We start from the raw sequence: 25651 nt of genomic DNA, 5'->3' as shown, positions 1-25651 counted from the left end.
GCCATCTTTGTGCGGGGCTGCGCTTCCGCCCGCTCGCGCTGCAGCCTGGACCTGGCAGTGGGAGGGCTGGCGATGGAGCGGTGGGTGCGCTCCCAGCTTCGGTTGTGGCTGCTGTTGCTACTCCTGCCCCCGGTGCCGGGCTGCCAGAAGGAGTCAGGTGGGCTCCGGACAGGGCCGAGCCCACCGCTGGGGCTCGGAGTCTGGTCCGGTCCCGAGGCGCTCTCCCGCGCCCCTCGCTCCCCGTTGCGGCCGGCGCCACGCTCGTGCTGTGGCCGCTGCGGGGCAGAGCTGGGCAGGGGGCACGGGGGCACCTCGGAGCGGAGAGTGCGTTTAGGTGTCTGGTAGTGCTTCTCCTGCCCAGGACCCTGGAGAGTAACCCATCCTCCGGAATTGAGTGATAGAGGGGAGGGGACGGCCATGCCCCTGTTTACCCACAGCGGTTATGGCCCACGCTCGGCTACCCCGCACCTCCCTAACACACTGGGGGATAATTCGTGTGTGTGTGTGTGTGTGTGTGTGTGTAGTGTTCTTAGTCCATTGCCAGAAGAGATGAAGGGAAGGTTAATAATGCCTGGGGCTTTTAATCGATCCTCTTTGTGGAGCTCAGTTTGATTAGTAAAAGTTGAGAATCCGTGTCACCAGTTTATCCATAACCCTCTGAGTGTCAGGCATTAAGCGTGGAATTTTTCCCATTTCTTGGATGCCTGGCAGCCCGAGTAAAGGGGCAGACTTGACCTGAGTGCAGGAGAACTGTAGAATGAATCCTTCCTGGAGGTTCATTTCCACCAGTGGGATGAGAAGAGGGTGTCTAAAAGTTTTGACCTTCTGTTGGTTCTGCCTGCTTGCTGCTAGTCAATAAGAGTGCTCAGGAGTATTTTGTTAACTTTGTTACTTCACTCTTTGAAGGTTCAAAATGGAAAGTATTTATTGACCAAATTAACAGGGCTTTGGAGATTTATGAACCATGTTCAAGTCAAAACTGCAGCTGCTACCATGGGTGAGTTCTTTTCTTTGACGTGTCTTTAAGAATTTAGATCTTGTCAGGAGGAAATTCCCTAAAATCCCCAAGAGACCTTGGTTGCAGTGGTCAGAGAGCCAAGCATGTTTTGAGAGCAGACAGGGTCCTTGTGGTGGTTTTCTTATATTTCTGGGGGATAAAAATACCCTGGGAGAGGAGAGGCCCAGGTGCCTGTTAACTCGTTGTGGGAATTAGTACATGTACTTGTCTGCTTTCTCCCCTGGACTGAAAGCTTCTTGAGGTCAAGACCTATGTCTTATATTCACTGTCATATTCCCGGTGCTGGCTCTCAGTAAGTACTCAATAAAAATACTGTTGAAGGAATGAACATATATTTAAATGAATCGAATCATAAGTTTCTTGTTGGTTATCTTTAATGTATGCAAATTAGGGCTGGAGTGTGTTATGGTAGAAAGATTACTTTGAAATCAGCCTTGGGTTCTAGTCCCAGATCCAAGTCCCAGATCCGAGACACTTCACTTCTCTAGATTTCAGATTCCTCATCAGCTAAATAACAGGGTCCTTTAACTCCACATTATGTTATTCTGTGATTCCTCAAAAAATTCACCTGATGTGTGTGATACTTACTGAAAACTTGCTATGTATTGAACTTTAAAAGGGGTTCAAAATAGTGTAATTTCTGGTTACTCCTGTCAGTCATACATACTGCTAGAGTATGCAGGGTGGTAGGGGCCAAACAGACTAGAACATGGGACTCAAACAGTGTCAGGCTGTAAGGCATAAACCATACCTTCTGTGAGATTCAAAGAAGGGGAGGTCAGTGGGACCGCAGTGACTGGGAGGACGTGGGTGTGGCATGAGCAGTGAAGGAGGAATATGCATCAGGCCAAGGAGGGGCAATCCAGATGGAGGGAGGTAGAAGAGATATTGACTTGCTTTTTCTTTTTTGTGGTTTTGTTGTTGTTGATATTTTAGATCGCCTAAGGTGCTTCCAGGAAAGAGGTTGCTCATTCCTGCCCTCTATTCTTTCCCATAGCTTACATGTTCTCTAATACTAAGCCTAGACCCACAGATACGAAGTAGGTGGAATGGTATTATTCTCTTGGCCTGCCTTCCCTGATGATTCCCATTCTTTCCCAGTGTCATAGAAGAGGATCTGACCCCTTTCCGAGGAGGTATCTCCAGGAGGATGATGGCGGAGGTAGTGAGACGGAAGCTAGGGACCCACTATCAGATCATTAAGAACAGATTATACCGAGAAAATGACTGCATGTTCCCCTCAAGGTAAGAGCTATGAGGTACATATATCTTCTGATCTTATTGCATAAGGGCTTACTTGATACTACTCTTATAGAGAGTCCAATGAAAGGGACTTACAGGTAAACCCTTCCTCACATTTCAGAAGGACTACAAAATAGTGACAAACTCTTCTGCTTGCCTGGGAATTTTTCTTGCCAACCTCTCTTCTCCTCTCTCCTATATCAAAGCCTGTCTCCTCTCTCTTTGTAAGGCTGAAGCACATCACTGATTGTACTGGCTGTGACTCTGCCCTTTCTCCTTCCCCAGATATAGTAGCTGCAGGACACAGGCTGATGAGACCTAGCATGAGTGAGCTGGGCTGAAGGAGGAGGAGAAGCGTTGACTGACTGTCAGGGGCCAACTACTATTCTAGATACCAAGTATTCAAAGGAAGGTGGTGGAAAAGCAAGAGAAATAACTGGTGCTGCAGATTACGCAGGCTCCACTGGCCAGGACTTCAGGTGTGAGAGCTGAAGTTACATATCAGTGGGCTGAGAGCTGGCGGGGAGCAGGGAGGGTTACAGACTAAGCCTGGAAGTTGGCGTTAGGCAGCATTATGTACAACAAGTGATAAACCTTCCTCTTAGGAGTCTTTTTTTTTTTTTCCGGCCCTGCCACTCGGCTGACCAGGGATCAAACCCGGGGCCTCAGCAGTGAGAGCACAGAGTCCTAACCACTGGACCACCAGGGAATTCCCAGGAGTCTTTAAAAAAAACAAAAAAAAACCTCTACTCTTTATAAAATTACAAAGTACAAAACCCAGAAGGCAGGATATTCCCTTACTAAGATCTTTTTTCTAAATGATGTTATGTCATTACAAGTAAAATAAATAAGCAGTATTGTAAAAAACATGCATCCATTTGGTCATAAGGATTTATATTATTTGTTCATAATAACAACTTTATTATGAATTAGTATACTTTCACTGTAATATAAAATATGTAAAAACAAGGACAATAACAACAAAATAAAGATCATTTAATATCCCACACTCTGAGGTAATCATAATTTTGGTTATCAAGTGTCAGGGGCAAATAAAGTGGTAGTGGGGAAAATCACTGAGGTATTTTAAATAGACATTTGTTTCATTACTTGGAACAATAATAGAGACTTTAACTACAAATTATGAGCATAGAGGAATTTGTAATTTCTACAAATGAGAAAAAAATGTGAATATAGACATTGTTGGACTTTGAAAGTCCATTGTTGGACTTTAATAGTTAGCTGAACAGTCTCCAGATCAAATTAAGTAGCACTCTCAAAGTTTCTGAAAGGCACATGGCTCTTATTCCAGACCCCAGAGCTTTTTGGTCAGAATCATGAGCTCTTAGAAATATTAAGAGAGCACAGGACCTTTCACTGACAATGAAAGGTCCTAATGTGTTGAAAGTTCCCTATTCCAACGATTAATACATATACAACTAAGGAAAATAGAGTTAAACAAAAGAGAAATAAAACGAAATATTCAGAACCAGTGTCCTTAATGAAATGGACACAGTTGTGTAATATCTCAGACTCTCATCTGGCCAAAAGAAGTATCTTTCTAGGTCTAGATACTTTTACTTCACCCAGGTTGAGAAACATCTATGACATTTAAAGTATTCAGTTCTGAACAAAAGAAAATGTAAACTCAGCCTTTCAAGGATGAGCTGAAAGATTTTGCTGAGGAACTGGAGCACCGTCTAATTAACACCGGAGGGAGTTCCCTGGTGGCCTAGTGGTTAGGATTCTGGGCTTTCACTGCCAGGGCCTGGGTTCAATTCCTGGTCGGGGAACTGAGATCCCGCCAGCCATGTGGCGTGGCAAAAAACCCCCCAAAAAACCAGAAATAAACAAAAAAAAATACGGGAGTCACATCATTTCAAAGGTAGAGAATAATAGTATTATTTAAATAATAGCTTTAGTGAAGTATGGTTGACATAAACTGCACATATTTAAAGTGTACAATTTGATAAGTATATATATAACCAAAATAACATATCTGTCACTACCAAAAGTTGCCTTGTGCCTCTTTGCAGTCCCTCTCTCCCCCTTTCCCCGCCATGCCTTCCTTCCACCCCCGTCCTCAAGCATCCACTGATCTGCTTTCTCTCATTATAGCTTATTTCCTAGAGTTTTATATAAATAGAATTGTACCATATGTGAGAGAGTGCTATTTTAAAAGCTGAATGGGAAAGAAAATAAATGTTTCAGCTGTTACATGTAAATGTACTGCAGTAATACATTTTTTAAAAAACTTTTTAACGAGTAATTTTTTTCAGTATCAAAGGAGTGTTACATGGATAAACAACAAGGTCCTACCGTATAGCACAGGAAACTATATTCAATATCCTGTGATGAACCATAATGGAAATGAATATAAAAGAAGAGTTTATATATGTGTGTAACTGAGTCACTTTGCTGCTGCACAGTAGAGATTGGCACAGCATTGTAAATCAACTATACTTCAGTAAAAAAATTAATATTGGGTCTTTGGATATATGAATAGGGTGTATCTTTCCATTTACTTACATCTTTAATTACTCTCTCCATTGTTTCATAGATTTTAGTATGTAGGTCTTGAATGTCTCTTGTCAAAATAATCACAGGGTATTACATATTTTTGATGTTATTGTAAATAGTACTTTATTAATTTCATTTTCTATGTGGCCATTGTTAGTATATAAAATATGCTACATTTCTAAATTCATTTACTAGCTGTAATAGGTTTTGGCTAGATTACTTAAAATTTTCTACATAGATGATCATGAATCTACAAATAAAGTCAGTTTAAAATTTTCTCTTCCTATTATATATCTTTAATATTCTTCTTGCTTTATTGCATCTGCTCGTATTTCCAGTAAAGTGTTCAAAAGAAAAGAGAAAAAAGGAGTATTACATGCACATGGTAAAATATTTGGATAACTCAAAAGTATGTACAATGAAAAGGAAGTTTCTCTACCACCGTACACCCCCCTCCACCAGACCACTAGTCCCTGAGTCCTTCTCTCAAGAGACAACTACAATTACCAGTTTCTTTTACAGCCTGCCAGAAATAATCTCTGCATATACAATTATCTAGATTCATCAACAAACTAGAACATGCTATATCTTCTGTTCTGCAATTTACTTTTCCTTTCCTTGTAACGGTAGATTTTGAAATTTTTCCATAGGAGTACATGGAGAACTCTTTCATAGCTGCATAAAAACCCATTGTATGGATTTCTTTATTGAGTCCTCTATCAATGGACACTTAAATTTTTCCCCACCACTCCCCTTTAATTTTTTTTTTTTTTCTTTTGGCTGTGTTGGGTCTTCATTGATGTGCATGGACTTCTTCTAGTTGGAGTGAGCGGGGGCTACTTTTCATTGCAGTGCATGGGCTTCTCACTGCGGTGGCTTCTCTTGTTGCGGAACACAGGCTCTAGGTGCGCAGGCTTCAGTAGTTGCAGCACACAGGCTCAGTGGTTGCGACACGCGGGCCCTAGAGCACGTGAGCTTCAGTAGTTGTGGTGCTTGGGCTCGGTAGTTGAGGTGCGCAGGCTCAGTAGTTGTGGCTCATGGGCTCTAGAGCGCAGGCTCAGTAGTCATGGTGCATGGGCTTAGTTACTCCACGGGCATGTGGAATCTTCCCGGACCAGGGCTTGAACCGGTGTCCCCTGCATTGGCAGGTGGATTCTTAACTGCTGCACCACCAGGGAGGTCCTCCCCTTTCACTTTTGACTAATCTAAACAATGATGCAGTAAACATCCTTGAAATTAGACCTTTGAACACTCATGTGAATACATCTGCAGGCTAAACTCCTAAGAGTAAAATTAATTGGCCAATTAATGTGTTTTTAAAATCTTGATAAATAGAACCAAATATCCTCCAAAGAGGTTGTGCCTGTTTACACTTTCACCAGCCTTGTATCATGTGCTCAGAATAGACCTCACACTCTCACTATGTATTATCAGACTCTTTGATCTTTGACAATCTGATTGATGAAAACTGGCATCTAGCTTCACTAGATTTTTTCTTTTGTCATGGTGATACTTAATTTTTTTATTGAAATATACTTGACATATAACATTGTGTAAATTTAAGATGTACAACATGTTAATCTGATACATTTATTTTCATATGATTGCTATTGTGATAATTAGCACCTCTATCACGTTACATAATTATTCTCTTTTATAGTAGTGGGAATGATTAAGTTCTAGTCTCTTAGCAAGTTTGGTAATTATAATACCATTTTGTTGTCTATACTCAGTACACTGTGTATTAGATCTCTAGGGCTTATTTACTGCTTATTGTAAGTTTGTACCCTTAAACAACATCTGTCCTTTCCCCCTATTCCCCAGCCTCTGTTAAGCACTTTCTCTGTTTTTATAAGTTTGGCTTTGGGGGCATTTCCTTATAGTAGTACAGTTGACCATCTTTTCTTATGTTTATGAACTATTGATATTTTTTGTAGTTATCACCCTGTGTATAAATCAATATTTTAAATCAGTCATTTTCATGCTGCCAGAAAATTTTGGTTAGGCCTTGGAATGTTGCCCCCCAGTATAGTGCTGGTCAGGACCTCAAAGGATGGGGAAGAAAAGTTAGCTGTCAGTGTATACTCACTTTTTTTCCAGAAATCCTCTGAGAATTCCCAGGAAGTCTATTCTGAAAGCAATATTACAGTCTTTGTGATTATATACATGGCACTCTTTCTGGCTTGCAAAACTGATTTTAATAGTGTTCTGTATTCAGGTTGAAGGTAATGAAAGGTTTCCTATCCTTCCTCATAAACTATGAGACTTAGTTATGGTGGAAATAAAAATAATGTCTTTGTGAGATGCAAAGCCCAAGGGACACAATTAGAAAATCAGCTTTTCCAGTTCCTATCAAAATTTGTATCTTGCTTACTAATTAAACTGTTCCGTGTAGGAGAAATAAAGAAATGCTGGGAATGAAAAGAGGAGAGGAAATGGTGGGAGTAGCAATAACACTCCCTTCAAACTTAGGATGATCTAGTCGGACAATTTTATTAAGTATTGTAAGCTGGAGCAGCTTAGCCAGGAAAGGTAACTGGCACCATATGGAAGAGGGGAGTAGTCCTTTCAGGAGCATTGCTCTCAGGACACTTTGCAGGAGGCTGATTATCTGAACACTGGCTTGTCTTACTTTGAAAGTGTAAGCGGGACCCTGCCTTGTCCGAGAGCAGGCACTGCTCTGGTGAAGTTGTGGTATTTCTGGTTGACAGGTATAGTGGTGTTGAACACTTTATTTTGGAAGTTATTGGGCGCCTCCCTGACATGGAGATGGTGATCAATGTACGAGATTATCCTCAGGTTCCTAAATGGATGGAGCCTGCCATTCCAGTCTTCTCCTTCAGTAAGGTAAGTATAGGAAGAGCCATATGAGGGGATGGAGGGTGGTCCTCTAGCATATAAGCAGGAGATGACTGTGGCAGAGTCTGATGGGTGATGGTGAGGATGAGGCCTGAGGTCCAAAAGTGGGTCTGTGTCCCTGTTAGCTTCACAGTCATTGAACGATAAGACTGAGCAGATGGGATTGAGGACCCATAAGTGATGTGAGTAAGGTTGCTTGTGTCTATAGGGCTAGGGATGGAGGGTAGGGAATGAGAGAGGCCTGAGGAACCTCTAGGACATTGGAGGTGGGATTCAGAGATCCTACAGAGCATGGGAGAGAGTGGCCCAAGAAAACTCATGGACTTGAAGTTAGGGAAAGCCTGCATTCAAAGAAAAGATTTGCTGAGCTTCTACATTGTATGTATCAACCATAGTATTAGGTATCGTCTGTCCGGCCACTGTAGCCCAGGGTCCCAGCCTGGCTAACAGTGAGACTGAAGGTGCTAGATAACTTCACACAGTTTGCACCCCAGCAATGCAGTAAGGGGATATGCCGGCGATACCCGAGAGGGATATGTGAGGGGGTGATCTTTGGATCTAATTATGGAGAGATAGGAGTACTAGGACACACTTGTGGGCTTGGGGAACTTGGGACAGTGAATATCTTAGTGCTCAGGTTCCTGTAAATGGTGTATTAGCAGGAATGGGCCTTCATTCCCTAGAGACTAAATATGAAAGCATTTGGGGGCAGGGATGGGGGGAGGCTAGAAGAGAGTGGATGGGAGATTCTATAGGAGAAGAGTGGGTTTAAGAAAACCCTCTGAACTTTGAGAAAATAACTCCATTTCTGATTTGGTGTCTCCAAAGCAGAGGAACTTTTTATCCCCACTTTTTCTTTATCACAGTTTACTTTCTCTCTAGACTTGTTTATTTCCTGTGTTGCAAGTGGGCTGAGGCCACATTTGTGTTGCATTTCCCATGGTTTAGCCTCATTTCTCAAAAGTGCTTGGTCCCGTTATTTCTCATGAAGCCCTCTCAGAAGAACAGATAGAGGCTCCCATGTAAGTCAGTAAGGACTTTGTGTTTATTACTTATCTGTTTTTTCTGTGGATAATAAGTATGACCATCAGTATACTAACTTTCCTTTCATCTTTAATCCCCTCCCTTTTCTTTTCTGAGCCAGTGACTCTTAGTTTGCGAGGGAGGGATTTTAGTCTGTCAGCTTTATAATAAATGTGCAGTTCCTTTTGAGCAGCTGTTATGCCTGAGGTGCTTGATAAATCACGTACCATTTTTTAAATATTTGAAAGAAGACAAACAGCATATTGCATATGTAATTCCAATGGAAGAAACAGTAGAATTAAAGGCTTATCAGTGACCAGAATTTTAAGAGAAGTTACCATGTAAAGGGAACAAATGGCTTCAAACTCTTTTCAAAAGATGTGGGATAACACCCCTCCCCCCGCATTCTGCCCATCACTACTTTTGACCCTGATCAAAAAAGAAAAATAACCAAAAAATAACTCACAATTTATTGACCAACCAATGGGAGCTCAGCAGTGCCACAGTAATAGGTAATACTAACACTTACTGAGTGTTTACTTTGTGTCAGACACTGTTCTAAGTTTTTTACATGTACTAACTCATTTAATATTCAAAACAAGCCTATTAGATAGGTAATATTATTGATATTATTATTTATCCAGTTATAAACGTAAGGAGACTGAAGCATAGAAAGATTAAGTAACTTGCCTAGAGTTGGAAAGAGGTGGAGTCAGATGATCTTTCTCAAGAGCCCACACTCTCAACTATTGCACTATGTTTCCTAATTCTTGCTCCGAAAAGACCTATCTAGGAAATAACTAAGAACTGGTAAGATAGTATACACTCCAAGTGTAATATCAGTTAAAAGATGAGACAGCTATGTGATCATTCAGAATTGGGTATATTATTTCCCTAAACTAAAAACTCCAACAGTGTATGTCCTCTAGAAAAACAGAACTTTGGGGAACTGGAAAAGTTGACCTTTAGTGTGATTTCGTATTCTGGGGTTGAGTCAGCCCACGAATTTTAACCCATGGTCATTTTTGCCTTTTAGCATCTAGAGTCTAGACTTTGAAGACTAGGGAAAATACATCTTTGACAATCTAGCACTGGGGCAAGGCCTTTTCCAGATCCTGTGGCATGAATGCAGTTTGCTGCTGCTTCTTCTGCTCTGAGACTGACTTAGAATAACCTCTCTGTTTCTGTTGAAGACATCAGAGTACCATGATATCATGTATCCTGCTTGGACATTTTGGGAAGGAGGACCCGCTGTTTGGCCAATATATCCTACTGGTCTTGGACGGTGGGACCTCTTCAGAGAAGACCTGGTAAGGTAGGTCCTTTAGAGAGGTTTTATTTATCCCTCTTTGTGGGTCATCTTGAAGTAAACAGTAAAGTATAAGCAATTAATTTTGTTTAAAAGGACTAACTTTTTTTTAAGGACTAACTTTTAAGCTAAAAATGAAAGACAAAAAACTATAGCATAAGCAATTTTGTATGTGTATAAAAATATTTACATATCCATAGAAAAAGAGCAAAAGAAACCTACCGTAAAGTGTCAGCAATGCTTCTGTGGGAGGGATTCTAGAAGCCTCTTCTTCTTGAAAGTTTTCTGTACTGTTAAGTTTCTCTAAATAAGAGTGAGTTACTTTCATAAGTAGGAAAAAATGAATGACCATACTGTGGTGAAGGATAGAAAATTACTTGGAAGCACATAAATGTACTTTGTAATTAAGAGCTAAGTCCTTCAGGCAGGGATGGTGTGGGTATAAATGTCCCATAGATATCTCAAGTACAAGCTTATTCCAAATACTCTCTAGTTCACGATTGAAACCTGCCTTGGCCTGTTGACTATACCCCGCCATTATTTCAGAATTTAGATTGTCCAGGTCATCAAGCTGTAGGTACTTCTTACCTAGCTACATTTTACATGAATCATTCCAACAACATTGGTACCTAATGAGCAAACTTCTAAAAACACACCTTTCTAGGTTTTATCTCAGATGTAGGGAAAGCAGTAGTTTAATTCAGCTTCATTTCCACAGATATCTATCACCTGTACTAAGTGTGGCTGGAGATTTAAATGAGATGAAGAGAAAGTCCCTTCTCTGGAGAAGCATATAAGGCCGCAGTCCTCAGTGGCAGCTAGAGCCACTGGGTAAAGAAACAAGTTTATTATTCAGTAGGTATAATTAGGAAGTTATTTTTTAAGATAACTTGGTCTCATACTTCATAGAACTGGACCTGGAAATTGTTCTTGTCCAACTGTTTATTTCAGGGATGAGGGAATTCAGGCTCAGAGAGGTTAAGTGACTTGGTCAAGGAACCAATTTAGGCCTGAAGTCTAGGTTTCCAAGTGCATTATTCTCTCCACTTGACTACTTAATATTTCCTATGTTCTCCAGACATTGAGACCATCATTTCTTACTTAGCATTTCATTTTGAACATAATTTTGAGAGAGGGAAAAATAAAAATGTCTTAAACCTTTTTTTCTCCAAGTTATTCCTGACTTTAGTTTTCTAATCCTTTTTTTGTTTTTTCAGGTTCTTGCAAATACCCTTTTCACACTCTTCTTTTTGTAGCTCTTTTCCCACCTGCTGTACATCTATTTTGTTTTTAAAATCATTTTAAAAACAATTTTTTTCTGAATATGAAACCTTTACATGCTCATAAAAATTTATAAATGTGTCCAACTTAGGCAACTTTTTCCCCGCTTATTGGTGTCTTAGAAATCTTTCCATGTCAGTACATATGAAATGACCTCATTATTTTAAACAGTTGCATGGTATTCCATTGGATAATAATTTAATTTATTGTGTCCTTTGATGGACATGTAGGCTGCATGTGTAATATATGCATAATTTCTTGTTTTCTGGACTATTTGAGAATATGTTGCATACCTTATGACCCTGTACCCCTTAATACTTTTCGTGCATATTTCCTAAGAGCAAGAGTGTTCTCTTTTATAACCACATTGCAATTGTCAATTAGAGGAAACAATATTAATTTAATACTTAGTTGTCCCAATAATGTCCCATAAGGCACATTCCCCCTCCAGTACAGGAGCCAATCCAGCATCATGTGTTGTATTTAGTCCTCATGTCTCTTTAATCTTTAATCTGCAGTAGCTCTTCAGTCTGTCTTTCTCTTTTGTGACTCTGACATTTTGAAGAATACAGGCCACTGAACATTTTTGATACAATGACACTGAACATTTTTAATAGAATGCTCTTCAGGTTGGTTTTGTCTATTTCCTCATGATTAGATTCAGTTTATGCACTGCTGGCCCAGATACTTACATAAATGATTTTGTGTGTATCCACCTCTCCTTAGAGATGTTAATTTTGATCACCTGGTCAAGGTGTTATATCAGGTTCCTCTACTGTGTAGTTACCGCCCTTGTAAACTAATAAGCAATTTTTAGGGAGATAGCATATGTTTTAAAATCTAATCTTAAGTGAATTTGTTTTTCTTTTGATACCTTCCCCTTTTATTCTTCAGTTGAATCTATTCATGATTATAGAATTGCAATTTTATTTTTCAGAGCCCTCCGTTCAGAATCTCTAGCCCCATGATTTCATTTCTCACCTTTAAACTTTAGTAATCTACTTGCTTATCTACACTGATGTCTGCCTGGCATTTTCCTATTTTTATAAACTTTTGGGAGTTTGTCCCCATTGACTTACTTTTCACTCTGTGGAAGAATTCAGTGTCCCTGTGCATTTAAAGAATTCACTCTATGGTCAGCGGAGGGGTGGGGTTATAAAAGAGGGCTGGGGCAGCACCAAGCTGTGGTGGCCGCTGTTAGTGCTTGCCGGGAGACATGGGTCATTTGAGGGGTGGGTAGGTGGGTAGGAAGAATGAGGGAGAGAGAAAACAGAGATGATACTTGGTTCAAGTCTGTGTCTGCGGCTTTCCCCCGGGACCAAGGAAGTTTATGCTCAAAATTTCAGTGTAAATTGATGCATTTTTTGTTGGGTAGTTTGGCAGTATATATGAAAATGTAAAATGTTTATATCCTTTGACCCAGTAATTTTACTTCAAGAATTTATCCTAAGAAGATAATTAGACAAGCATGCAAAGATGTGTGTACAAGGATATTCACTTCAGTGTTGTTTCTTAAAGAAAAAAGTTTAAAACTACCTGAAAGCCCACCAGTAAGGAATTAAGTGAATTACGACATGGTTATAAAATGGAATACTGTGCATGAATGGAAAGTAAAGGTAGCATAGGACTTAAAAACAGGGACTCTGGGTTCAAACCCTGGCTCTTATTAGCTGTGTGACTCTAGACAAATTGCTTAACCTCTCAAGGGCCTCAACTATAAAGTAGGGTTAATGAAACCTACCTTGTAAGGTCATGAGAATGAGTTTATATTTATATAGCACTTAGAACACTGCCTGGAACATGGTAAGTGCTATATAGGTGTTGGCTCTTATTATTATCTATAATATGTCCTAATAAGAATGTTAGCTAGCAACATGCATGGTATGATCTCTGTTATATAGAGCAAGGTTTTTCAATCTTGGTACTCTTGATGTTTGGGGCTAGATCATTCTTTGTTGTAGGGGGCTGTCCTATGCGTTGTAGGTTGTTTAGCAGTATCCCTGGCCTTTGCTCACTAACGCCAGTAGCAATCCCCTAGTAGTGACAATCAAAAAATATCTTTATATACGGCCAAATGTCCCGTTGGGTAGAGGGGCAAAATCACCCCCAACTGAGAACCACTGATGTGGAGAGACGATTGGAAGGAAATTCTTCACTGAAACGTTAAATTGTTAAAAGTAGTTATCTGTAGGTGGGGAGATTCCAGATGAATTTTTTTTACTATTAGAATTTTATATAATGAGTATATTACTATTTTTTCATTAAAAATAAAAAAACAAAAAAACCCATTGCTATAGTGTTTATATTTTGGTGGGAGGGAATATGAGACAGAGAAATAGTTGGACTGGAGAATCGGGTAAAGATGATCCAGCAAGAAAGAACTAGAAGATAAGCCAGGAAAATAGGAGCAGTGGTCTCACCTGAGAGAAAATGGGACACTATCTGAATCTGAAAAGTATCTCTACCTGAAAAGTTTATGTTCTAAATCTCTCCATTACAGCAAGTAGCTCACAAATCCCTCATTAACTCCAGTTCAGTCCAACCCCCTCCTTTTTCAGAGGAAGACTCTACACAAACTTCTGTGAAGGGTTCCTACAAAGTAAGTTAAGAATGATGCATCTGTGGACTAGCAGTTTCAGCAAGGAAGGCTGGCTGTGGTAATGGGTACTGAGACCTGAGTTTCAGGGACTTCGTCTTTATGGAGCACTAAGTACAGTTTTGGGGATACCAGGTGCTTTGGAAAATCGGACTAAATCTCATGATAGCTCCTATGCATCTAAAACATGAAGTCAGGAAGTGATTTGTTTCCTTGCCCTTAATTCAGTTTCTGATATTTTCTGCAGTTGTCTTTGCCTGTTAATTTTATCAATAGACTCTAATTAAAGTGGGGAAGAAATCCTCATTGTACTGAATTAAATAGCCCTAAACATGTCACTTAGTTTTGGGAACTTTTCTTTCAATGTTGTTAACTTATTTACCAAACTGTAGATTTGCAGATATTGCTTGCCAGCATCTCCATAGGAATGAAGTCATAACAAAAGGGAACATAATGTTATTTAGAGCTTTTTCTTTGGAGTAGCCTGGATCAGACTGATTTCAAAATGTGAAGATCTCAACTAATCTTCAGAAATGGTTCAAAGTCATCCTTATATAGTTAAGGAAGAAACATAGAAACTAATGAAATCTATTTTTAGGTCAGCAGCACAGTGGCCATGGAAAAAGAAAAATTCCACAGCATATTTCCGAGGATCAAGGTGATTATACTTTCTGACATTTTACAAAAGTATTTTTCCAGTTAATGTGCAAAATATAAGTAATTTTGAGGGTGTGAGGAACCCTAGTTTAAAGAGAAAGCTAAGATAACTAAGAAATAAACATAGAATCACAGAATTTTAGACTAGAGAAGAACTCAAATTATTTGCCCAAATCACTCTAAGTTGAACTGAAATTCCAAGAAGTAAAGTTCATCTGTCCAGTCATTCAACAGATATTTACAAAGTGCCACGAGTGTGATGGGCTTTGACTATATATAATGCTGAACAGAACAATGAGTTGTCCTCTTGCCTGAGAGATTACAGTTTCCTAGGAGTAGCTTATGATCGTGCCCACAGTCCCTCTGCCACTTAATGGCTGAGTGGGAACCATCACCAGCTCTTCTGACTGCCTTTTTCATCAGACCATGTGGCTGCCAAATAGTGGTGGAAGTGCAGACTGAGACTGGTGAAAATGGAGAGGGAAGCAGGGAAGGAAGGGAGGAAGAGGGAAAGAGAAAAGGTTGGGGAAGGACCCTGTCCATGTTGTTCAGCTCCATATCCCTGGTGCTAAGAACAGTACCCACCACATAGATGCAGAATGAGTACCTGTTAGACAGATGAATACAAAAGAGAATGTTTAGGGAGAGAGTTTTGCAGTTTTCTCAGAGCATCCTTGTCCGAGGTCACAGCCTCTCTTCACTCACAGTGGACTTCAGCCCAACAGCAACTGCTTACGCTTCCTTATCAACCTCTCTGGTTCTCAGATCTTCAGATCAGATTCTTAACTTGGGATCCATGTGCGGACTTCGGGAGTTTTAGGGATTCCTTGAAATTATATGGGGATATGTGCATTTTTCTAGAGAGGGGGTCCACAGTTCTCATCAGATTCTCAGGGGGTCCATGACCCCTCAAATGTCAAGACCATCTGCTACTAGGACCATAACTAGGACTTTTTCTACATGCAGTTTTCAGGTGTTTGAGCCTTTCAGTTTTCTTTTTAATTTAAATATTATACTGGATTTTACAAAGCACACCCCACAAAGGTCACGTAGCTGTTTTGGTGAGTGGTGATTACCTAGTCACACAGCTATGAGTACCAGTGATTAGAGGTTACATGAATCTTCGAAAAGGGAAATAATTCCCTGGGATATGGCTATAGTGCCCAGAACAACATAATCCTAAAGACTAGAATGCAAGCAAAGAAGGGCCAAATACTCCCCTTCCCTGAAGGGTAAAGTGGAGAACAGCCCAGGACCTCCTAGTTGCTGTAGGATCTAGTATCCCCCTCCTCCTCTATTAAAGTAACCAATGAATTGTCCATCAGTGTGTACAGTCTTTTTCATTGGGTCCGATTACTGCTTCCCTTTCAGAGATTGAGAACAGTATTATGATGTAGGACACATAGTTTTATGTCATGTGTTTCTTTTATAGGACAAGTCCAGAACGAGATCCTCTCATTCTTCTATCTCGGAAAAGTCCAAAACTTGTTGATGCAGAATACACCAAAAACCAGGCCTGGAAATCTATGAAAGTAATCACCAATCATCTGACTAGAACTACAGCAGTGAACATTCTCACTCAAAGAACGTTGCCACCTGGGTAGAATTTGAGATTAGGTTTCCTCTCAGTGTTGGGATGAATATAGAGAAAGTTCCATGGACTAAAATTAGCATATATGTAAATTATCCTTTTTCAAACTCACATTGCTTTTCTGGCCCATATTATGACTTGTATTTTATACAATTCTGAAGGTTTAAACAGAGGTCACAAACTTTTTATGTAAAGGACCAGATGGTAAATGTTTTAGGCTTTGCAGATTCTAGAGTCTGGGTTGTAGTTACTCAGCTCTGCCATTGCAGCGTGAGATCAGCCGTAGACAATATGTAAACGAATGAGCATGGCTGTGTTCCAATGAAACTTTATTTATGGCACTGAAATTTGAATTTCATGTAATTTTCCTGTGTCATCAAATATTCTCTTTTGGATTTTTTTCCAGCCATTTGCAAGGTAAAAATAATCTTAGTTTATGTGTTGTGTACAAAAATAAGCAGTGGGCTGGATCTGGCCTGTGGTCTGTATGTTTGCCAACCCCTGGTTTAAACCAGTGGTTCTCAACCCCGACTATACAATCCAACTAGAGAACTTAAAAATCAATAGAATGAATCAGAATCTTTGGAAATGACATATAAGCATCTTCCTTTGTTTAAAACTCCCTTTCGCCTTTCATTCTAAGGTGAAAGCAATGACTGGCTTCTTTGGTTTGAAGTTCATCTCTATGCTCTTAACTCTTTCTTGCCTTATTCAAAGAACCTTAAGCCCTAAATGTCCTCATCTGAAATTTCCATATACCATATGAGGATGATATGAAAAAAATGTTTAAACTTCTTGTCATAAAAACTAAGTAAAAACTAAGAAATACTAAGTAAAGCTGCATGTATTTATTATGTGACTGCTTAATTCAAACAGGAGCAAATGCAGTATAAGAAACTTTGTTAAAAAATAAAAATATGAAAAATGTATCCATTCAGCCCAGCATCTACTATGGGAGGCTGCAAAAGCAAACAAGACTTGTTCCCCTCATCGAGTTTACCCTCTGCTAACGTGGCTGGAATACAGATGGGGGTCTCAAACTCCGATACCCCCAGGGGCTGCACTAGTGAGCAGAAGAGAGTGCTGAAGGTCCGGTCATGGCTGCCCAGGGGAATAGGAGCTCTCTTTGCCAAAATCTTCCTTTTTTTTCCCCAAGAAAAGTTGGAAATCTGGGTTTTTGTAAGAAACACCCTACCACCTATAAATGTTGGCAGTGGTTAGAATATTTATTTTTAAATACTTTGTGAGCTCAACAAAATTTGTGTGTGGGCTACACCTCTAAGCCCACCAGCCACCATTTGTAACCTCCTGTGCAGTATGATTTACACAGAGTGAAATGTGCTGCAGGCCATGACCTCTGAGTTCAGGGGATTCACATGGTTCCAAGGGAGCTTAAACTCTAAAATCAGACAGAACCAGGTTGAAACCCAAGCTCTTCTACTTAGGGCCATGCGACCCTGAGCAAGTCTCCCAACTTCTCAAAGCCTTGGCTGCTTCATCAATAAAGTGGGATAATCATGCCTCCTGAGTCTGTTTATTATAAGACTTAAATGAGGTCATGTTGATGAAATGTTTAGCAATGCTTACTGCACAGTGGTCTTCAATGCTCCTACTCCTAGTATTAATAACTTCCTTTTCACTGAAAGGATACCTTGGGAAAGCCAGCTGCTAAGGATGTCCATCTTGTGGATCACTGCAAATACAAGTAAGACTTCCAGAACTCCTGACTCTCCTAGTTTCCCTATTGCTTTTGGAGTAGCTTCACTTTGGGTGAGAGTTTTAATACTAGGGTCTAGCCGGGGTTTATGAAAGTCACATTAATTCACTTAGCTATTATTTTCTCGGAGTCTGCTGTGCACAAGGCTCTGAACTAGGTTCTGTGGGAACTGTGGAGACATGAAATGTGGTCCCTGCTTCCAAAGAGCTTGCGTGCTTGTAATCAAAGGGATGGGATTCCTTCTCTCCACACCCCGCCCAGCCAAGAGCTGAAGTTAGATCAAGTATTTATTAGGTTATTAAAAACAATTTACGGTCCAACCTGAATAAAGCATATGTAACTATTATATTTAAATGCCAGAACTAAGGATTATATGCACATGTAAAACCAGGTCAGGAGGAGGGCAGTGGGGGGATTCAGAGAGATGAATGCTGATTATACTGCGCAGTGGGAACTATAGGGTAGAAGCAGCTCTGGTTGGAGACAGGGGTACATGCATGGGAAATGCTGAAAAGAAAATGTTCTTTTCTAAGTTAGCTTTTTTCCAGGGGGCATTTCTTTGAAGATTGATTAGGTATGCCTGGTTGTCTTCTCCAGATTTCATAAGAGGGAATAGGGAACAGGGCATGCCTTTGACCAGGTAGGGTACCCTATGGGAAAACCAAGGCTTTGGGAGGCCATGATGAGTTCAAGACTTTAGGCCTAGAAAAACTTGTAGCAAAGGGTGAGGTGTTGCTTCCATCTGAGCCTTGTATCCGCTGTACCCAGCACCCAGCTGCTGGCCCTATCAGTCTCTCCCTGGAGAAAGTATCCCTTTTATCCCCTCACCCTGATATTCCCAGGAACAACCTCTAACTCCTGGAACAACAAGGAGTTTATAGAAACTTCACAGGGACATGCTGATGTGTCCTTGAAGACTGAAAATGGAAAAAGAAAGGAGAGGGGGTAATAAAAGGAAAGAAGGGTAAGAGGGAGTAAGAAAAAAAGGTCATATTTGTGGAAGTAGGCATATAGTTTCAAGTATATTTTGCTCTTTCTTTTCCAGGTATCTGTTTAATTTTCGGGGTGTAGCTGCAAGTTTCCGGTTAAAACACCTCTTTCTGTGTGGTTCACTTGTTTTCCATGTCGGTGACGAGTGGCTGGAATTCTTCTATCCACAGCTGAAGCCATGGGTTCACTATATCCCAGTCAAAACAGATCTCTCCAATGTTCAGTAAGCAGCTCTCCACCAAGCAGAGTTTCCGATGACTCCCGCAATCTGCCTCTAAGTCCCCAGCCATTTAAGACATTTACTCCTGATGACTTTTTCCACTGAAAGCTTTTTATTTTTCATATTTGGTTCTCAAAGATAGTATTGCATTATTATCCAACTAGGCTGAGTGGGATTTAATTTTTAAAAGTTCTCTAATGCTGATTTAAAATGTAACATTCAGACAGTATGCAGTGAAAAAGCTCTAATCTCTCAAAGACTAGAGATACAGGTATTCAGTTGTGTTACATTGTCAAAAGGACTTTCAGATACAGCAGGAAAATTGACCTCAGTGAAACGGAGGCAAGTTTCCTCTCATGGAGGGAGGGGCTAGGATGAGGAATGGAGAAGGGCCAGAAATGTAAGCTCAGCGCCCTCTTCTGGGGGCCAGAGCAAGAAACAGGAGGGAAATTTTTTTCTTTACTATTGATTTTTGATGTGTATCATTGAACATTTCTCTATTTTTCCAAATATGTTCCGGAACTACAACATTGTCTTCTGCCTGTGTGTGAGATATTTGTTGCTGCTGTTGTTGTTATTATTTTGTTCCTGTGAGGACCTGTTATCTTTGCTGTAAAAAAGAAATAATTCACCATCCACATATCTAGAGATTAACTATGGACCTCACTCTGTGATCTCTCTGACTTAGTACTAATGAGCTTGGTCTGTATTTCAGAGCCTAATAATTCTTTCCATTTTAGGGAGCTGTTGCAGTTTGTAAAAGCAAATGATGATGTAGCTCAAGAAATTGCTGAAAGGTAAGTTCTGTTCATTTTTCTTTTTCCACTTTATCATCCCCATTTTGCCTGAGCTAATGTCATAAGAATGCTGTTACCATGGTGATACCTGAATTTCAGCCTCATTATACAGAGATGATCAGAATCAAAGCTGTCTTGGGGGAAAACACACATTCACATATGTCCCAAGCCCGTACTCTGTAGAGTTAGACTGAAATCTTTGAAGTCATTCAAGTACTGTTTCTGAGGATTGACTGTTTACATATTTGTTTTTAAGAAAAAAAAAATCATGTCTATTTCCAAACGCATGTGTGTGGATATGATGGCTATAGAGTTGGTTCTGAAGATCAGAGTTAATTTATATAAAGTACTCTGAACAGTGCTTGGCACAGGTAAAAACGCTCAAGTGTAAGCTACTAGTATTATTCAATGGTGTGCTTTATTCTTGTTAATCTTGTCTCTAGGGGAAGCCAGTTTATTCTGAACCACTTGCAGATGGATGACATCACCTGTTACTGGGAGAACCTGTTGACTGAATACTCTAAATTCCTGTCCTATAATGTAACAAGAAGGAAAGGCTATGATCACATTATTCCCAAAATTTTGAAAACTGAACTCTAGTAGTCATCATTGAGCCATAGTCCTCTCTATGGCAGCAGATCTCAGACATCCTGTGGTGAGAAGCTCACTGTGAGTGTGACACCTATACCTTGGATACTGTTACCAAGCCAAATACCTGGTTTTCCTTATCATGCTGCACCAAGAGCAACTTTCGAGAAAGATCCAAAATATGTTTAATATAGATATGAAGCAGCTCAACACTTTGGCTGAATAAGGACCAGAAATCATGAGATGTGGGTTTTGAACCCGATTCTGCCTTTCATTTTCTTAGGACCAATCACAGCTTGTGCCTCAGATCATCCACATGTGTATGTCCCTCACTTTGGAACTGACTGTGCCCATGGGATGATGCCCTTTGTCTCATTGTTTGGAGTAGAAAGTCAATCCTTTGGAACTAGTACAACTCATCACCACAGTTCTGCAGTTATTCTACTCTTGATTTCTGTTGCTATATTTTAATGTAGAAAGCCCTTTAGGGTTTGTGAAAAATACTTGGGGATTATTTCCTAAAAGGTCTAAGGAAGCAGTAGTGTGCCATGCCATGATGTAGGAGATCTCTTTTGTCAAAGCCTAAACTCTTTGGTACTCAGGAGATTTCTATAAAGCCACGTAGAAGGGGGCCAATTGCATGAGCAATTTTTGCAATTGGATTTCAAGTTCCCTTTTTGTACCTTCACACCCTTCTTTATGGTCTCTTTCAAAAAGAAGAGATAAAAACCTCTTAATAAATTTAGGAGATGGTCCTTACTTTTTAGAGGAACTGTGCATAAAACAGCATCTCTTCCTCATTCTTCACACGCCCTTAATATTTTTCCTCCTTGAGTTGGCGGTAGTCCATGCTTGCAGGGATCTCAAGGAGTCTCCATGTGTGAAATGGTGTTAAGTTGGGAGTTTAGAACATTCAACTTTAGCACTTACTTATATAGGAGATGTTTGTTTTAGCGCAAATCCATGTTGGAGTGCTTCCTTTTCCCTTTTGAAAAAGACATTTGGATAGTAGTTTAATCTCAGGCTGTTCTCCCTAACATAGTTGAAAATGAAGAAAAAATTTTAGATTAAAACCCATATAGTCTGTCCCTGGTGGCACAGTGGTTAAGAATCCGCCTGCCAATGCAGGGGACAGGGGTTCAAGCCCTGGTCCAGGAAGATCCCACATGCTGTGGAGTAACTAAGCCCGTGCGCCACAACTGCTGAGCCCGCGCTCTAGGGCCTGTGAGCCACAACTACTGAGCCTGTGTGCCACAGCTACTGAAGCCCACGCACCTAGAGCCTGTGCTCCGCAACAAGAGAAGCCACCACAATGAGAAGCCCACGCACCAGAACGAAGAGTAGCCTCCACTCGCCACAATAGAGGAAGCCTGTGCGCAGCAATGAAGACCCAGTGCAACCAAAAATAAATCAATAAAATAAATTTATAAAACAAAAACAAAAAAAACCCATATAGTCTTATGACACAGAACCAGCCTCGTCCCTTAGGCCCAAACTTTCCACAGAGAAATCAACTGTTTGCCTTTGCCTTTTTTTTTTTTTTTTTTTTTTTGTGGTATGCGGGCCTCTTGCTGTTGTGGCCTCTCCCGTTGTAGAGTATAGGCTCTAGACGCGCAGGCTCAGCGGTCATGGCTCACAGGCCCAGCCGCTCCGCGGCATGTGGGATCTTCCCAGACCAGGGCACGAACCCGTGTCCCCTGCATCGGCAGGCGGATTCTCAACCACTGCGCCACCAGGGAAGCCCTGCCTTTGCCTTTTAAGAACTGTTTGGTATTAACTGGTTTCAAAATTAGTAAATGTGAGATTCAGTTATATAAAATCAGGGACTTTATTCCACTTGTGAAACATGTGTTGGGCCTTTTAAACTCCCTTTCACAAAATTGTAAACCTACGGACCTTCTTAGAGGACCTGCTGGTAAGATCATTGCATAGAATAAGGCAGGTGTTTAAAATTGGATTTTTTTGAGTATTAAAAACTCATGGGAGGGGCTTCCCTGGTGGCGCAGTGGTTGGGAGTGCGCCTGCCGATGCAGGGAACGTGGGTTCGTGCCCCGGTCCAGGAAAATCCCAAGTGCCGCGGAGCGGCTGGGCCCGTGAGCCACGGCCAATGAGCCTGCGCGTCCGGAGCCTGTGCTCCGCAACGGGAGAGGCCACAGCAGTGAGAGGCCCGCGTACCGCAAAAAAAAAAACCTCATGGGGACTGTGTTTTTAGGTGCTATAAGTCTGGCGTTAAGCAGTCCAGATTTCTGAGTTGTACTGTGGTTTTGCCTAATCAATAGGAGGCCCTGGTAGATATTATCATTCCATTTTAATTTTCTTCTCACTAAACTAGGAGCAAAATTTTCTGTCCTTTGGATTAGGAGCTGAAGGTGCATTTCCCTGGGAGTGTTTCCTACTTTGCTTCAAGATCCAGCTCAAGCATCATCTTTCAGAATCCTTGTTTTCATTCCTCTAGGCAGTTAGAGGCTATCATAATACTTCGCTCATGCCTGTATTATATGATGTCACATTGCACTGTAGTTATTTGACTGTTTCTCCTACTGTTCTGTGAGCTTCTTCATGGGTGGGAATCATGTTTTACTTACCCTGATTTCTCCATTATCCAGCACAATGCCTCACACAGAAGGATGCACAGAAGAATGTTGGAAGGATGGATGGATGGATGGATGGATGGATGGATGGATGGATGGGGACAGCAGGCTTAACTAAATCCTATTTACAGACTGCCCAGACGTTGACTTCAAGGGGGACTGGACAAGACTGTAAGAATTGGATCAATGCAAATTCTCACCTGCCTTTTGAAGAGTTAATAAGAACATCTTTGTATTTAAGTACAGCAAATGTTATTCAGATTTTACAGTTATTTACCTCTGCGTAGATGGTATGAGGATGGTGTGTAATGACATGTAAAATGTATGGTTTTGAAAATAATTTTTATCTCCATAACTTTTGAAGTTGTTGTTGTTGTTTGTTGTTAATAATATCTGGGTCTCAAACTTACCATTTCTTCCTCAGAGAGTTAGAAGCCACACTTTTCTTCAAGGAAAGAAAATAATTCAATTTATTTGAGTGAAGTGGGATACTTGGATAACACAAGTAATGATTTTCCTTTATTTGGGGAGTATCATCTGTGTGATGTTGTCAATGTGCCACCTTATTCTGCTGTTATATCAGGTTTTCCTAACGGAAAAGAAAAGAAACCACCTCTAGCTGGTTTAAGCAAAAGAACTTTTTAGAAGGATATGAGGGCGTCTCCGAGTAGTTGGAAGGGTAGAAAGCAGAGCAGTTTCAGGAATATCAACAAGGGTTTGGATAGTTTCTGGAGTGCTGCTCTGTGCAGTTCCAGAGACAGCCAGGCTCTGTCTCTCAGCCCAAAATTCCCAAGAGAAAAACGTTCAATGGGCTCCTTTGGGTCAGTTCTGAAGAGGATAGTTCCCTACCCTTTACCCCTGCACTATGAACAAGAGCAACACAGTTACATTAAAAAACCATCTTCTCATGCATCTAAAGATGCCTTCACTTAACGTAATCCTACTGCATCCCGAGGTAAGATGTTGCGGGTGAAGCAAAGGGGTACAATTATAAATCACTCATTTAATATTTATCAGATACTTCTTGAGCATTTACTGTGTACAGCAGTGGGAGATAAGAAAATGTTTACAACAGGCTCCCTAGCATGAAGGAGCTCTCTAGGTGAGATGATAAAGTAAAAATAATATGAGAGGCTTCATAGGCAGATGGTAATTAAGGTGATATGAGGCCTTAATCATAAGGCCAATTATTCATAAAGACAATGTGGAGCTGAAGTTTAGAGGGAGAAGAAATTTCTATCTGGTGCAGATGGAAACTTCCTGGAGGTAAAAACTGAGTTACACTTTGAGGGATGGTTAAATGAAGTGGTCCTTGGAGTTCTCAGAATTCATTCTCTTTACCTGTGGTAACAGTTTATGTCATATATAATATAATAAAATGTAATATATGTAGCAAGGGCAGTACCTGGTGAACCTAGCAGGGAAAGGGAACCTTCTGCCGCCTGGGAGAAAATTCATGATGGGGGGAGAAGCTACTGGGTTCTATGAGCAGAAATCAGCAAAAGGTCTGAGGGTAGAATAGTGGTGGTTCCAGGCACACTGTGCTGACCACACTGAAATTTTCCCTTGATGCCTCTACTGTGGTGGCAAATGCACATCCTGGGGAGGAGTCAGCTAAATGTGAAAGAGTGGTCTGAGTGAGCCACGTGACACCTTTTGGCTTAGTGTTGCTCTGAGACCCTTCAAAAAGGCAGACCACAGAGCAGGGAGAGTACTTTCATAGTGGTAGAGGAAGGTAAGCCCCAGGGGCTTGGAGCAGCGGGAGAGTGGGAGGGTGACAGAGTAGTTGTCTGAGGAGCTGAGATGGAATAGCAGCAAAAGTGTGAGTGGGGCCTAGGGTCCGTGGACTTCTTGAGCGACCAGATGGCAAAGGGAACCTTACAAATGAAGCTTAGTTACCCAAATGAGAAACCAGCTATGGAGTTGGCAAAATTTGCCTGTTTACATAACCTCATCTGTATCTGTAAGGTAGTGGGGGGACATTTGAGTTGTATATAAATGATTTCAGTAATAACTGCCCAACACTCCCACCCTCCAATTCAAAGTTCTCATCGCAGAATGATTCTGGGGTCATCTTAAGCATTTAGATTTTCCACATGTACACTAGACAGACTGGACAGCCATTTCCTTGGGCTTTCAGGCCTTGGGACTTTATCCCGGTGCCCACCTCCACCTGTATGGGATAGGCAGCAACCTGCGGCCAGAGCCAAGAGTCAGAGGATCTGAATTCTTTATTGGACAACCTATGTGCCAGCCATGATAGGTACTGGGGATAGAGAGATGAATATAAACGGTCTCTGACCTCAAAGTTAGTCTACTGAGACACACAGCAAATAGGAAATCGTGATGCAACGTAGTAAACGTTATGTTGGGAACTGAATCTAATCCTGGCTCCCAGACACCAGAGATCTTCCTGGCGCCGTGACTGACTCAGCTAGTCACTCTTATCAGTTAACTTCCTGGACCTTATCTATAGAATTCCAGCTATCAAATTCCTGAACTCTATTTACTGTATCCTACTGAAGAGTGTAACGATTTGTAATTACACCTAGAAAGGAATCAAGGATGGGTAGGGATTGGCAAAGAGAACATGTGACTGTATTTGGTTGCTAGCAAAGATTAAGTGAAATTACACAAACCAGTTTGAGAATA

At 40.8% G+C, this 25651-nt stretch overlaps 1 protein-coding gene across 6 annotated transcripts; it reads left to right on the top strand.

Moving 5' to 3' along the window:
• Positions 1-14: 14 nt before the first annotated feature.
• Positions 15-21855, top strand: POGLUT1 (protein O-glucosyltransferase 1). 6 transcript variants are annotated; one of them, XM_079923283.1, is made up of 12 exons: positions 15-157; positions 907-997; positions 2120-2263; positions 7492-7627; positions 8588-8661; positions 9856-9972; positions 14447-14506; positions 15938-16037; positions 17743-17801; positions 18859-19026; positions 19764-19820; positions 20264-21855. In XM_079923283.1, exons 1-12 carry the CDS (start codon positions 73-75, stop codon positions 20418-20420), a joined length of 1248 nt encoding a protein of 415 aa, XP_079779409.1. In that variant the 5' UTR covers positions 15-72; the 3' UTR covers positions 20421-21855. The 6 variants fall into 6 exon arrangements, with proteins under 6 accessions (XP_079779409.1, XP_079779411.1, XP_079779410.1 ...); XM_079923285.1 differs by having other exon boundaries at positions 19764-19824; positions 20270-20391; XM_079923288.1 differs by having other exon boundaries at positions 52-80.
• The last annotated feature ends 3796 nt before the right edge of the window (positions 21856-25651 follow it).

This window comes from Stenella coeruleoalba (genome assembly GCF_951394435.1).
Source record: "Stenella coeruleoalba genome assembly, chromosome: 5".
NCBI classification, from domain to species: domain Eukaryota; kingdom Metazoa; phylum Chordata; class Mammalia; order Artiodactyla; family Delphinidae; genus Stenella; species Stenella coeruleoalba.
This window is presented reverse-complemented; position numbering and strand designations above follow the sequence as displayed.

Bases quoted from the DNA above. Each gene is read 5' to 3' on its own strand.
- POGLUT1 (XM_079923283.1), top strand. From the start codon at position 73: ATGGAGCGGTGGGTGCGCTCCCAGCTTCGGTTGTGGCTGCTGTTGCTA. The intron at 7,628-8,587 runs GTAAGTATAGGA...CCCATGGTTTAG, and splicing joins CAGTCTTCTCCTTCAGTAAG to CCTCATTTCTCAAAAGTGCT. The intron at 17,802-18,858 runs GTAAGACTTCCA...TTTCTTTTCCAG, and splicing joins GTGGATCACTGCAAATACAA to GTATCTGTTTAATTTTCGGG.